General features: G+C 37.5%; 1 protein-coding gene across 8 annotated transcripts in view; it reads right to left on the reverse strand.

The window, feature by feature from the left end:
- Positions 1-4,767: 4,767 nt before the first annotated feature.
- Positions 4,768-14,787, reverse strand: part of TAB3 (TGF-beta activated kinase 1 (MAP3K7) binding protein 3) — a 62,903-nt gene continuing 52,883 nt past the window's right edge. For 5 of the 8 annotated variants that reach the window (XM_074391896.1, XM_003924066.4, XM_074391895.1 and 2 more), the window contains 2 exons: positions 11,048-11,149; positions 4,768-8,896 (listed from right to left, as the gene is read on the reverse strand). In XM_074391896.1, coding sequence (XP_074247997.1) covers positions 8,748-8,896; positions 11,048-11,149 — 251 coding nt within the window. In that variant the 3' untranslated portion in view covers positions 4,768-8,747. Of the gene's footprint in view, positions 8,897-11,047; positions 11,150-14,787 lie in introns of those variants that run through there. The other 3 variants (XM_010334841.3, XR_012515726.1, XR_012515725.1) reach the window with 3 other exon arrangements.

Consider the following 14,787-nt stretch of genomic DNA (forward strand, 5'->3'; position numbering starts at 1 on the left):
ACAACTTCTATTATGAATGTGGACAATTTATTTACATCTAGAAATAATTCAACATTTGCATAGTGTAACATACCACTGGGATATGGCACCCTTTTATTCTCTCCTATTCTCTGGGGGCTGAAAATCTTTTTAGTTTGAGATGTCTTTGCTACAGGCTTTTGTTGAGGAGTCACTTGAACTAAATCTGACATTAATTATTTTTGTTCCATTCTTGAATTACTTAGAAGAGTTTTTTCTTTTAATTTTCACGTGGCTTGATTTTAATTATTTTTAGATTTGACACCTTGCAATCAGAAAAATGCGGCCTGTGTAATTCTGTTTTAGAAATTGAGGTTTTCTTGAAAAAAATGTTTTTTTGGTAAATGTTTGGACGTTTGAAAGAACAGTTGGTTCTTGGGAGGTATGAAGTTTTATTATATGTAGATTTTTCCAAACGGATCATAATATTCACTATTTGTCTATTTTGCATGTGAAAATCAGACAACTGTGTTCCTTTATTTGACCTTCATAGGTAACATTTTTTTCAATTCTCCTGCCCCATGTTTCTTTTATCTTTGTTGCTTCTCTCCTATCTGCTGTGTTTGTTTTTTCTGGTATTCCTGATTGCATCTCCTGAGTCTAGACTCACTTTATTTCTTCTATATGCCAGCTCTTCATCTCAGTATCCCTTTCCTCTGAATTCTAGAATCTCTATTGACTCAGTTTTCTGAAGTCGACTACCTGTATTTGTATTTTAGAGTTTTAGTAAAAATTAGTTTTCCTTTGAAAGAAACCTTGTTTGATCTGTTGTTCCTTTTTGAGAGATACAACATTGTTGTAAATTTTGTTTGGAATTTAATTTAGAAATTAAGGTTTTCTCTTTTTCTTCTGTAGAATGAGATTATTTTTTTCAGAATGCTACATCTTCATGTACATTTGAGTTTTAAAGAATTTTAAAAAATATCATGTGGGTCACATTGTTCATATCTTTTAATATCTTATAAAAAGTAAAGCGAAAATTTTTCTACTTTTCTACCATAGTCTTATTTTTCTTGGTTGGAAATTACTAAAAGTATTAGAAAGATCAGGAAGTTCAATGCTTTGCTAAGCATTTCAGCCACTCGGTAGCAGGCATCAGTGGTTGCTGTTTTAAGTATTTATTGCGGGGTTGAAAACTGCTTCCTTGAATCCTCAGCTGGGCCAAGCAAGTTTTTCCTCTGTTTATTGTGGCAGCTTGAAGTTACTTGATGCCTTATGTCCCTTAAGTAGGTAGCCAAACCACTCCCATTAAATGCCTTCTGTAGTGAACTGTGGTGCCCGTGAGCCAGAAGGCAAACGCTGCAATCTACATGCTTCCTGTCCAGCACACAGATCCCTCCCCATTTGCCTGCTGCTCAGAGTTTGAGGGTCTTCATGGACTCTTTTGAGGAGTCCCATAGACTAGCTTTGCAGGTTGACTTTCACTGACGGCTGGAATGGTGGGCTGGCCGACACTGGTTGCTACCACCCTCCATACCTCCCCATCTGCTTCCTGTAATTTCTGACCCTGAGATCCTGTTCTCCAGGCCTTAAAAATGCTTTTGTTAGTTACACCAGTAGAATTTGGGAAAAGAATCTCAAATCGTAATCTTAAAATCAGAGTCCTCCTTGCCACATGTGACCATTTGATTCACTGTCAAAGTGTAGAGAAAATGCAAGCTATTTCAATATGCTCACCCAGTTTTCTCCTCCCCGAACTCCAAATAACTTCCAAATAAAGATTTTTTCTTTTTTAATCTTGCACACCCAAATCAGACTAAATGATTTAAAAGGAAACAGAATTGGGGGATAGGATTTAGAAATCGCTGTAAATGTTAGCAGTTCTTGATCAAGGGAATGGAATTGCCTGAAAACTGCCTCAGTCCCCAAGAATAAATGCAAAAATAAGTCAAAAGAAAACAAAGTAATATAGAATGTAGTAACAAAATTGCATTTTGTTCCCATTACAATGCAAAACTCCAGAAAGCTAGGCGGCACCACGTTTCTTGCACAATATATTATCACTGTCATGTGACGCAAGGGTAGTCAAAAGCACACCCACCAACATTCAAGAAGCAGGACAAGTGAGACAGTTTGACTGCTCTGAGAATCAGGAACTTGCAAAAGAAAATCTTACTTATTTGTGGGGGTTCACTCAGGGTGGTGGCAAAAATATTAAAGGAAAAATATTAGAGATAGCTTTAGGGAATAGCCCCAAACCTGTTTGGAAGGCCAAAGGTTTACATAACTTGTAATGATTGAATGGGTCGAAGGCAACCAGCTCTTACCCTAGGGCATTAGGACAGTAGTAGAAATTGTAAAAGAAGTTTTTCAGGTAAGTCTGTTTACCCCCACCGCCATTAGCAAAACCTTTGATCATCCCAGTGTACTTAACTGCCTTCTACTTAGGGCTTCTGCAGAAGTTAATTATCCTCTAATGCTGTTTATCTAAAGACCCTTGTCCTTTGATATGCTAAATAAAACCCGGGAGTAGAGGCCGATTGCCATTAACTCTTTGGAGTGAGCGGCCTGGACACCCCAGCCTGCTCATTCACTGCATTGTGTGTGTGAGTGTACGTTATTCATCCATCTCTGAGTCAGGGTCTGCAGGACAGATGCCCACAGGTGGTGACCCCAACATTTATTAATATGTTTGAAATATCTATCATAAAACATTACCTGGTCAACATTCTAGAAAAAAAGGCTAAGAGGACAAAGTCAAGGCAGCAAGTCTTTGGAGGAATGCAGGTGGAGACACACTGTGCATCTCCTATACAATAGTACTCCAGTCTTCTGTGTGGAAAACTGATACCTGAAATCATTATACTGATAGTGGGATTAAAGACTAATTATGGGCCAGGTACAGGGGCTCACATCTATAATCCTAGCATTTTGGGAGGTTGAGGCGAGCAGATGGCTTGAGCTCATGAGTTCGATACCAGCCTGGGCAATATGGCAAAACCCCATCTCTACTAAAAATACAAAAGTTAGCCAGGTATGGTGACGCAAGTTGGTAATCCCAGCTACTTGGGAGTCTGAGGTGGGAGGATTATTTGAGCTTTGGAGTTTGAGGCTGCAGTGAGCTAAGATCATGCCACTGCACTCCAGCCTAGGTAACAGAGTAAAACCCTGTCTCAAAAACAAACAAAAAAAATCAGGTATGTTTCTGAAAATGAGCACCACAGTAAACTATTGTTGTGGAAACCAAACAGATTTGAAGTAATTTTCTATTTCAAAATCAGTCATTTAAAAGGGACAACTCAGGATGTGGGAAACAAGAGGAAGGGAATAAAATACTGCACATACCATTTAAAAAGTTATCTTAAAAATTATCTTTGACATTCTGTGTATAGGAGGATAATTCAATAGTAAATGAAGGAATTCCCTTATAAAAATGTTCCAAGACTGGGCAACACAGCAAGGCCCCATCTCTACAAAAAATAAATTAGCTGGACATGGTGGTGTGTGCCTGTGGTCTTAGCTACTCAGGAGGCTGAGGCAGGAGGATCACTTGAGCCCAGGAGTTTGAGGCTGCAGTGAGCCATGATCATGACACTACATTCCAGCCTAGTGACAGTGAGATCGTCTCAGGAAAAAAAAAAAAAAAATCCAGTTAACACATGACTGAGTTTCTGACAGAGACTGTGAGAATGCATATAAGAGTTCAGAGACATAAGCAACTTCATGTACTCTATTTAGACCCTAATTTGGACAAGCTTGTTAAAAAAAAAAAAATCAATGAAACTATTAAGAGAAAATTACCACTGGATATTCAATGTTTATTAATTTTGTAAGTTGTAATGAGTGTACTTTGCTTATATTGAAAGTTTATTTACCAATGAATTGATATGCCTAGGATTTGTTTCAAAATAATCTAGGGGGAGGTGGGATGAGAATATAGATGAAATAAGAATGTTTACATATAGGTAATTTCGGGATCTGGGTAATAAATGAGTGATCATTATATCTCTACTTGCATATATTTGCAATTTTTCATGTATTAAAAAAAATGTAGTGGAAACGACTTTTTTTTTCAAGATGGTTTCGCTCTGTTGCCCAGGCTGAAGTGCAGTGGCACAACCACGGCTCACTGCAGCCTTGACCTCCTGGGCTCAAGCGATCCTCTCACCTTAGCCTCATGAGTAGCTGGGACTATAGGCCTATGCCACCATGACCAACTAATGTGTGTATTTTTTGAATAGACAAGAGTTTCACTATGTTGCCCAGACTGGTCTTGAACTCCAGGCCCAAGCCTTCCTCCCACTTCAACCTCCGGAAGTGTTGGGATTACAAGCATCAGCCACCATGCCCAGCCTGGAAATGATTTTGAATTTAAATGTGCTTAATTACTGAAAACATCACCTACTATAATTCATTCAAGGTAATTTCTGTGTAAAAGTTGTAAAGGTTTACTATAGACCCTAGCCAAATGAGTATCAGAGCATTCTTTGCCTTTGAAATGACAAAGATTTTTTTTTTTTTAAAGAAAACTACTTATTCTTTTGTAAATAACATTTTAAAGTGAAACAAAAAGTTCTTAACATATTCCAACTTTTATATAAAACCTGCCTATGCATAGTTTACCAAATGTTCCAATTGGAGTAATGTGCACTTAATACCCCAAATCTAACATTACTTGTTCTAAAAAAGGAAGACAAATGTGATGATTATGTTTGTGACACAGCATATTTCAGTCCAGAAATAAGAGTGCTGACACTAAAACTAATTTGATACTGTAAACTTCTAACTACACAGAAAAGATGCAGAATGTAGTGCTTGCTTTTAGTTTATTAATTTATTTTGCAGGAATCTTTGACTTTGCGAATATGTACTGTTTGGAGGTACGATGCATGCATAGCCTTTTAAAATGCCTTTGTACAATTTCATCTCAAAATGATTTCATTCACAGCATACACAGAAATCTAAAAGAGACATGGTATTTACAAGATTTAATAACTTTTTGCTGCTTTAATGAAGAAACTTATCAATTCTTTTACAGTAGGGAAAGAAACATGGACATTGGGTATCATAAATAATTCAGAACTGTTCAGTCTCAAAGTAATTTTTCATGGCTTTAGAATTAAAATTGAGTCATCATTCTACTAATCTCTGAATGCCCAAGCCATGCAAAATCTACTTCTATTAAATATTTGGGGATGCAAATAATATAGGAAAAAAAAGTCTGGTGAATGTGAAAACGTCATCAGAATTAACTTTTACAATAGGCAAATACTGTTAATTCTTTCAAAAAGATACAGTAGTGGTGCAACACAGACAGTGCCCAATTTATTCTGATTTTTAAAAGTAACATTTCAGTTGTCATTTTTCTTTCTCTACAGATAGATATACAGACACATACGGTAACATGGACTCATTCAAGGTCTAACAATGGTACAATATTAAAATAATTCAATTTTTAACTATAAAGGGACATCTTCACATTCCAGGATACATCATTGATATTTTTAAAGGACAATTCTTCTATGCCTTATATTCTTTTTGCTTATACTGTCAGAAATACATTACAATTACCTCTTAAAAGACTATATAAAATTGAATTGCCACAGAAGGCTGGATATGAACCCTAGATAACTGTGACAAAGCAATGACAAAATTTAAGGAAACATTGATTTATCTGCATAATTAAAAAGTACTAAAATTGAGACCAGCTCCTTAAAAATTAAACTGCTTATCACACTTCCCATTTCTTCCAGGGAAATAAACAAATTAGCAACACTTTCCCCACCATCATTATTAATCTGCTCTAAAACTACATTTTTACAATGCATTTCTTTGTTTCTTTAAAACTCCCTGCCTCTACTCTCTTCCAAACAAAGTATCAATTCAAAACATTTTACAATGCTTAGAAAGTTTCTGGCTCCTGTATTACCATTTTAAACTTTTAAAAACGACTCCAAAATTTAAGGGGCAATGTACTTTAACGAAATGGCAAACGTGCTTTCTAAAATCCCAGTTTACAAAATAGCAAAATAATGTAAAGTGTATAGTCAGGTCTATATGTTACCAGATACATCAAACTAGTCATTTTAAAGAAGAAAACCTCTTACAAGAAACAAGAAGTGCACCAGCTGATCCAAAGAGCACGAGCACCTCAGCAGCCAGTCATCATCCAATTTATACCCTACTACTTACATGCCAATTGTCTGTACATACCAACTGACTACAAGATCCTTTTGAAAAGGCACCTTGAAAGTTGGGTGAATTCTTATTCAAACTGTTCATAGGCAAAAACCAGTCTACATATGGGAGACACAGTTAAATATATCAAATTTATCAGTGTCAAGTCATTTTGCCTATGTTGGCATATGAAATTTGTGCACAATTAAAAACATGTATAAAACTTCCTTAAAATCAATCTGATACCGCATACCCCACCCTTTACACCTATCAAATAGACTGTCTGCTCTCTTTTCCTGGCAGGTGAAAACAATGATTGACTAGATATATCACCAAAGGATTGAAACCATGCATCTACTGTGTAACAGCTTATTAACCTTGATGTGTTTTCATGCAATAGTTTTAAAGTCGTCTACATGGTTTTATAAAGCATCAGACTGTTTTCAGACATGCTACTTTCATTCTGAACTGACAACTGCCAATTGCTTCCACTTCAGCATATCACTATGAATACTGGTAAACCTTTTAGCTAGGACACCAAGCAGTATATATATATTTTTCCCCTAAATTGTAACTTAAAACCAAGTGGGGTCGACCATCACTAAAGAGATATAAACCATACAAAGGCAAAGGCATATTACAGAACAGTAGGACGGCTAGACTGTTATTGAGACACAGACCAGTGTTACAAAACCTTTAAAGAACGTTGTTTTGGGGACCATGCTTTTAAGCCCATCTGCTTTCTCACCGTTATTTTCACAGTTTTGCCACAGTTGTTTTATGAGAGATGTTTTATCAGTGTAATTACTACGCTTCCTTTGGGAGACAAGTGGATATATTTTGGGGAATTTTTCACATAGGAAAAAATGTTTTCAAAGCTGTAGGCAGAGTGTGAAATTATGATTCTGATGGAAAACTATGATGAATTACTATGCCTTTGGTTTCATTACGCTATTAAGAGCAGCTTGTTTTTCCAGGTCTGCCAGAGATTACTGCTAAGTTAGAAGGGTGTGTGTGTGTATGGGGGTGGGGGGAGAAACCTGATGGGAGAGTGGATGGATATTCCTAAGATGACATCCTCAGGTAAAATCCTTTAGGACGGGAGAACCCACTAACTTTATTGCTGTTTATACTCACCAAAATGAGGGGAGATTCCAAAAGTCCAATTCTGAGCTAAGGAACTCCAACAATGGCAGAGATCTCAATTAAATGTGCCATTATTATGTTTCCAGTGATGCACCCTGGTGAGTCACATGATTTTATATCTCTTCAGTTATCCACACCCTGAAGTTCTGTTTCACAAATAAGGAGTGCTTTAAAATGACCTGAACTGCCTGTACAAACTCAACTGACCTCTAGATACAGTTAAGTTAAAGTTTAAAAGTTCTTTGTTTCAAAGTCCTCCATATTCACCTTTCTCTGAATAATTTTTGACCATCTTTCTCTTGCTTCACAAATAATGCAGTGTGCAACTTTGTTATTGGCCAACTGTAATTCCCCTCACATTGGTTTATTAACATAAGTGCAAGTAAGTCTTTATTCAACAGCTAATATTGATTTCTTCTCAGCTAAATTAGGACTATGGCACAAAGTTTTATCTGTGCTGTAAACATCATGAATTTATCACCAAATTGGAAGGAGGGGGAAAAAAACTAGAAGTCCCTACGGAACTGCAAAAGTTAAAGCAGCACAGCTGAGCTCAAGATTTCCAAATGGATTTTGGAATGGACTTGCGTTTGGCATACATTCACTGTGCTACTGGCAAAGCACAGTTTTACGAGAATATCATGTATAAAATCATACTTTGCAAGGACTTGTTATTTTGAAAACCAATGGCCTTAATAAAAGCATGCAGTAACTTAAAAAAATGCATCTCTTATGTGGCATAAGTAGGTCTTAGTTACCAGTGTTGACAGAGCTTGATAAATCACTGTACAAGCCAAAGGGATCTTACCACCTCTGATTGTACTTTTCAACAAAAGGCATGATATGCCTAGTTCCTGACTGCTACAAATCACATTTTAAAACATTTTGTTTGTGTGCATGTATGTGTGTTGGAAATTACCCCTGAAAAAAGCAGCAATTACAAATACCCTTATTAATTTGCCCCCCCCCCCCCCCAAAAAATATTCTAGGTGCTTTTTCCCACTGTCCCTTGGCAGGAAGCAATGGGAAGAAGCAGGGGGAGCCTTGGTTTTCCAGAGAGTGGTGACCAGGTAAGTCTGCTCTGGGAATTCACAGTTTGCATAAACTGTAATATTTCATACCATGATTCAAAGTTCTAGTTTAAAAAATGAGGGCCACTCAGCAGTAACTTTAACAATTGGGATTCCACAGAAGAGCTCTTGACTTCTGTGTGTACATTCTTTCGGCAGTGAATCCGTTCCCAGTTTCAAGTATCCCTTTCTATCTCTCACTCTGTAGTGAGTTAAGAAAGGAGAAAAAAAAAACCTCCCTTTTTCCTTTCACGAGCACAATGACCACAGTGCCATTCCTCCTCCCCGCTGTGCAACTGAAAATGAAAGGCTGGGTGGATGAATAGAGTCCCGAGGTTTCCTTTTCTTCTGGTGGTACTCAGTTTCACTTTCAACCTGGTGCAGACTTTTCTGAATTCAGGTGTACCGTGGCATCTCACACTGCTCACAGCGATTTAGTGCTGGGTGGTTAAGAAAGGTGCAGCTATCACAATTCCATGGGGCCCCTTCATAGTCTTCATCTCGAGGTTGTGTACGAGGACTTTGTATGGAGCCAGTTAGATGCTCTGAGGGAGGTTAGGATTAAGGAGGAGAGGGAGGGGGAAAGTAAATAGATTAACCTTTTTCCAAGTATAATCCCAACAAAAAAGAGAAATACCACAAAAAGCAAGGCAGGTGATTGCCTATTTTAATATGTAAACCAATTAGTAAACCTATCTACTAGAAATGCATAGTTGAACAGAAAGTTTATTTTTTTACTTTGTTCTAATTACCTTTTTTTGGCTGTAAGACACATATATGTCCAGAATAGACTGCTTTCCTAGTTCATTACCCATAAATAGTAGATAGTTATGCTTTATTCCAGCCAAGTGAAAAAAAAGAGAAATGTTCTATAGCATGTTAAATTCTGTCACCTCTGTAAGTTCTCCCTGACTTCAGCCCACCTTGACTTTTCCTTGCTATCCACACTATATTAAACATCTGACTAAATGTGTGCCTTCTTCCATGACAACTTAAGCTCTACAATATACATGTATATTATATTATTGGTTCATAAATAGCAGTGGCAGTTCATAACAAAGTTTTCCCCAAAACAGTGAAAAGAGAAAGATTCTACAGTTCATTTTTCATACAGCTAAATTCATTCAATATGAAAGACTTTTATTCTCATATTGTATCCTACATTTTTGGCATTAAAAATCCTTCATATATCAGGTTTTTGAAATGCCCATACCTGGCAACCTTATGTTGGTCCCCAGGATTTTATAAAGAAAGCCAAACTTAACATTTCTCTTAGGTCCTCATTCCCTCTGGCTTTGTGCTCAAAAAAGCTCTCTGCATCTAGAGTCAACCTGTAAATTCTGCCTTTTAGGAAACAGTCCCTACTGAGACTGAGGTCAATGAATAGGAGACTAAAGATCTCCAGATGGAATTCACCCTGGAATCCAGGATAACTGGAAATGGTCACTAGGAACTGGAAATGAGGTAAGCAATACCTTTTTAAATAGGTAACAAAGAAACAGATCTAGAGAAGCTTTGTCAGTTATTATTTTGGGCTAGGCATATCTTCCACTGGAAATTAACAAGCTGACTTCTAGTTTATCAATTTGCCTTATATGACAAATGGCATAATATGCCCCAAGAGGTAAAGAAAACTGAATTTTAGACCCTGAACCTTACTCCAAGGTATGATAATGCTCAGCCTCAATCAGGAAGGTGATCTTAGCCTTTTAACAGCCGCTTCCTATGATATAAATGGGAGATGGGTTTGATTCTCTTGCTTCAACTCTTGCTTTTTAACTGCCATTATCACCCACCTGTGTCTTCTGGCTCATGACTCCAAAACATGTAGATATAATACAGTTTTCTTTTTTGTCTCATATGGAGGAATAAAAAGCATGCTGTTAAAGCCTTCTGTTAGAGGAAAAATGTTTACTATGCCATTTTCAGAAAAGGACCTCTTTTGTCTTTTCCTTTTAAAAGAACAACATGCCCCAAAACCTAACACTTAAAAAAAAAATCATATCTTACTGTTGTTGGTTTTTAATAGACATGCTCTAAAACTCAATGTTGCTGTAAGTGTAAAATATACACCAGATTCCAAAGACTTAGTATAATAATAAAAGGATGTAAAACATCTCACTGAAAGTTTTATATTGATTTCATTGAAATAATATTTTGTATATACTGTATTATATAAAATATATTAAAATTAATTTCATCTTTGCTACTAAAATTTTAAATTATATATGTGGCTTGCATTGTATTTCTATTGCACAGCACAGCCTTAGAAACTCAGTATAGGTAAATTTTTTTTTGTTTTTGAGACTGAGTCTCACTCTTGTTGCCCAGGCTGGAGTGCAGTGGTACGATCTCGGTTCACTGCAACCTCCACCTCTCAGGTTCAAGTGATTATCCTGCCTCAGCCTCCTGAGTAGCTGGGACTACAGGCGCTTGCTACCATACACGGCTAATTTTTTGTATTTTTAGTAATGATGGGGATTCACCATGTTAGCCAGGATGGTCTCGATCTTCTGACCTCATGATCCATCCACCTTGGCCTCTCAAAGTGCTGGGATTACAGGCATGAGCCACCGTGCCCGGCCCAGTATAGGTAATTTTTTAAAGCAAAAAATAAAGGTATGGTTTTATTATAATTCTATATGGATTAACATGTGTCTTTGGTCTGCACAAACTCTGGACACACAAGTACAAACCATCTGCAGCTGCTGCCTGGGTGTCATGGATGTCTGCCTGTACTTTGGAGGTCACGCTAATTCTTCGGGCTTTTCTCTCAATTGTGCAGGGGTCTGAGGAGTCTGTGTAAGAAGAAGCAAAGCCAGAAAGAAGTGATCCAGTCTTTCAACTGCAAGAGTGAACAGGCTCACAAGCTCTTTCATGCAACCACACAGCTGAGTGCATTTACCCTTCCTATTACTTCATGTTACCTTTAGCAAGGGCAGGTACCATATTTAATACTGCTTTTTACAACCTATACAGAGCAATGGTTCTTACAACTTTTTCCATCTTCTCAAATTACACCTTCTCCCATTACTTAGAACAAATGCCCTATTTCACTGTTTTCTACTTTTTAGTAGATTAGGGGTACAACTCAATAATAGCAAATAAATGTCAATGTGAAAGCAAAACTTGGGAAATTATACTTTAGCAATTATCCGATTAGGCAATAATTTAAACATTATAGGCACTATCCATATAGTAAGGCTATTATAATGATGAAATGTGATGAAAATGACAGGTTTTTTTTTTTTTTTTTTTTTTTTTGAGATAGTGTCTTGCTCTGCTGTCTAGACTGGAGTACTGTGGCACAATCATGGCTCACTGCAGCCTTGATCTCCTGGGCTCAAGTGATCCTTCCTGCCTCAGCCTCCCAAGCAGCCAAGACTACAGGTGCATGCCAACACCATGCCCAGCTATTTTTTGTAGAGATAGGGTCTCACTATGTTGCCCAGTGTGGTCTCAAACTCCTGGCCTCAAGTGATCCTCCTACCTCAGCCTCCCAAAGTGTTGGTATTATAGGCAGGAGCCACAATGTCTGGTGGATATTTGAAAAAAATAGCAGTACTTGAAAAATCAGAACTCGATATAATATTATGTACTGACAACCATGTGCTCCCAAATCATTTCATGAATTTCAATTACCTATGTGTGCAGAAGCCCAGTAGACCCTTTGAAACACAGACAAGAACTACAGGCATCCTACTATCTTGCTAGAAGATTGTTTCTATAAATGTATAGGTTTTCAGTAAGCAACTCTTAGTGTTAAAAATGAAAAACGGCAGCATTTACATTATTTGCCCTTAGGAACGAAAGGAAGATCTTGCATTTTCTAATCAATTCTGAGCCCACAGTACAACTCATCTTTGGAAACCACTGCTCCAGAATTCAAAGCAGGGTGCTCAGGTACTTAAACACTCCACCATCAGAGTAAACAAAAGCAGAGTGAATGCCTTCTTAGGCTCCAAAGAATAAGGTAAAGTTCTGTTTCTCAGATTTGCAAAGTACTTCTATAGAGTCACATACCTTATCTCACTAACTCTTAAAACTTTTGGAGTATTTGGCTGGATTTTCCCTCTATGGTGCTCAGCTTGAGTTTGAACACGGTCAGGTGGCCACGATGATCAGGACCAGTGCTCAGATAGTGGGACATCAAGGTCAGTGTGCTTGCCACTGTACAAGTTACTGTGGTGAGGGTGGGGGAGACTTTCTAAGCCCACTGAAGAGCACACATACATATTGTATTGTTTAACTACAAAGTCCAATCACCATTGTTTGAGTTACTAGTAAGGGTTGGGAGACTTTCTAAGCCCACTGAAGAGTACATGTACACACTGTATTGCTTAACTACGAAGTCCTTTCCAAAAAGGCTTGTTCCTCTGTCTCTTTCTCTTTCCTTCTATCTCCTTCACATTCTTTCTCTAATTATCACACTTGCTATTCAGAAAAACTATATTCCACATGGATTTCTGGTATCTATCTGTAATAACTCCAAGGCATTTTATTCAAACCAGTAAACCTATTCTACCAGTAACTTGTGTTTTACTGGTGATTTTTTTTTTTTTTTTTATTTGAGAGGTACTGCAAACCAATCTGTGCTAAACCATATGTACTTTTAGAAAGGGCTGATTTAGTTTCAAATACAAAATGAGAATCTGCAACTGCTTAATGGAAAACAAATGTGATTTTATGGAGAAAACTGAATAGCTTCTATAAATCTGTGATGAAAAGGCTTACCAAAAAATTATAGAATTTAATCAAGTTCTACTGTTTCTAAGTTTTAACAGAAAAAGATAAAAAACAAGTTAAAGACGATTTGGCATATAACAGAACCATTTATACTTTCACCAACAATATATATTATTATAGAATTACAACTACTAAATTTCTAAAACAGAAATTCATTTATAGTGAAGATTACTGTTTTAGATGGTTTCCTAGCCTACTTGTTATTAAAAGTGTATAGATGTAGAGTATAAACTGCTTGGGGTAGGAGTTGTGTTTTCCCTTTGTAACATCAAGCATCTATCTAAATCATCAAGCTACGCATTGAGCATTCGATATCTATTCAAGAAATTGTAACCAAAATCCCATTACAACTAACTCTAAGGAACTATCAGTTTTAGCAAACTGTATTTGAGTTAAATGAGCCATAGAAAAGAGTCTTGTAGGCCAGGAACCATGGCTTATGCCTGGAATTGCAGCACTTTGGGAGGCTGAGGTAGCAAGATTGCTTCAGCCCAGGAGTTCAAGACCAGCCTGGGTAACATGGCAAAATCCTGTCTGTACAAAAAATACAAAAATTAGCCAGGTGTGGTGGTGTGCATCTGTAGTGCTAGCTACTCAGGTGGCTGAGGCAGGAGGATGGCTTGAGCCTGGGCAGGGGTCGAGGCTGCAATGAGCTATGATCAGGCCACTGCACTCCAGCCTGGCCCCAGAGTGAGACCCTGTCTCAAAACAAAAACAAAGTCTTTTTAGTGTAAAGGTACTTGTAGAGAGCTAGATGAAGCTTGATACTAATGAGACCACATCATGGAATATTAATGCAAGCCTTGCTCAATTCCCGGCCGAGGAGGATACCAAATAGGAACCTCCCACCTCAAATATATGGTCTTAGTCCCAAAGACAGAAGGCAAAATGACTTTTTTTTTTTTTTTTTGAAACAGCATCTCACTTTGTCACCCAGGTTGGAGTGCAGTGTGTGATTTCAGCTCACTGCAACCTCTGCCTCCCAGGTTCAAGTGACTCTTGTGCCACAGCCTCCCAAGTAGCTGGGATTACAGGTACAAACCACGCGGCCCAGCTAATTTTTGTATCTTTAGTAGACATGGGGTTTCACCATGTTGGCCAAGCTGGTCTTGAACTCCTGATCTCAAGTGATCCTCTCACATGGGCCTCACAAAGTGCTGGGATTACAGGCATGAGCCACTAAGCCGGCCTCAGAATGACATATTAACACTAATAACATCATTGCCAGAAAACCACAATCTGACTATACAGGATCCTGGCAGCAGATCCATCTCATTACCCCAGGAAAATTTCTTTTTTCATGGTCTTATATATATTCCTTTGTCAAGTGTCTGATCAAGTGTTTTACCCTTTTTTATTGAGTTCTTTGTATTTTTATTACTGTGTTGTAGAAATTCTTTATATACTCTGGATACCGTCCTTCATCAGATACCTATTTTACAAATATTTTCTCCCAGTCTGTGGTTTGCCTTTTCATTTTCTTAATAGTGTCACTTGATGAGCAGAAGTGCTGAACTTTAATGAAGACTAATTTATCAATTGTTTTTCTTTTTATTGCTTCCTGTGACCTGTCTAAAAACCTAAGTTGCAAAGATACTGTTTTGTTTGGAAGCTTTATAGTTTAACTTACTTAGGTATATGACCTATCTCATATATTTTTATGAGATACTTAGGTATATGACCTATCTCA

The sequence above is a fragment of the Saimiri boliviensis genome, chromosome X (assembly GCF_048565385.1).
Source record: "Saimiri boliviensis isolate mSaiBol1 chromosome X, mSaiBol1.pri, whole genome shotgun sequence".
Lineage (NCBI taxonomy): Eukaryota > Metazoa > Chordata > Mammalia > Primates > Cebidae > Saimiri > Saimiri boliviensis.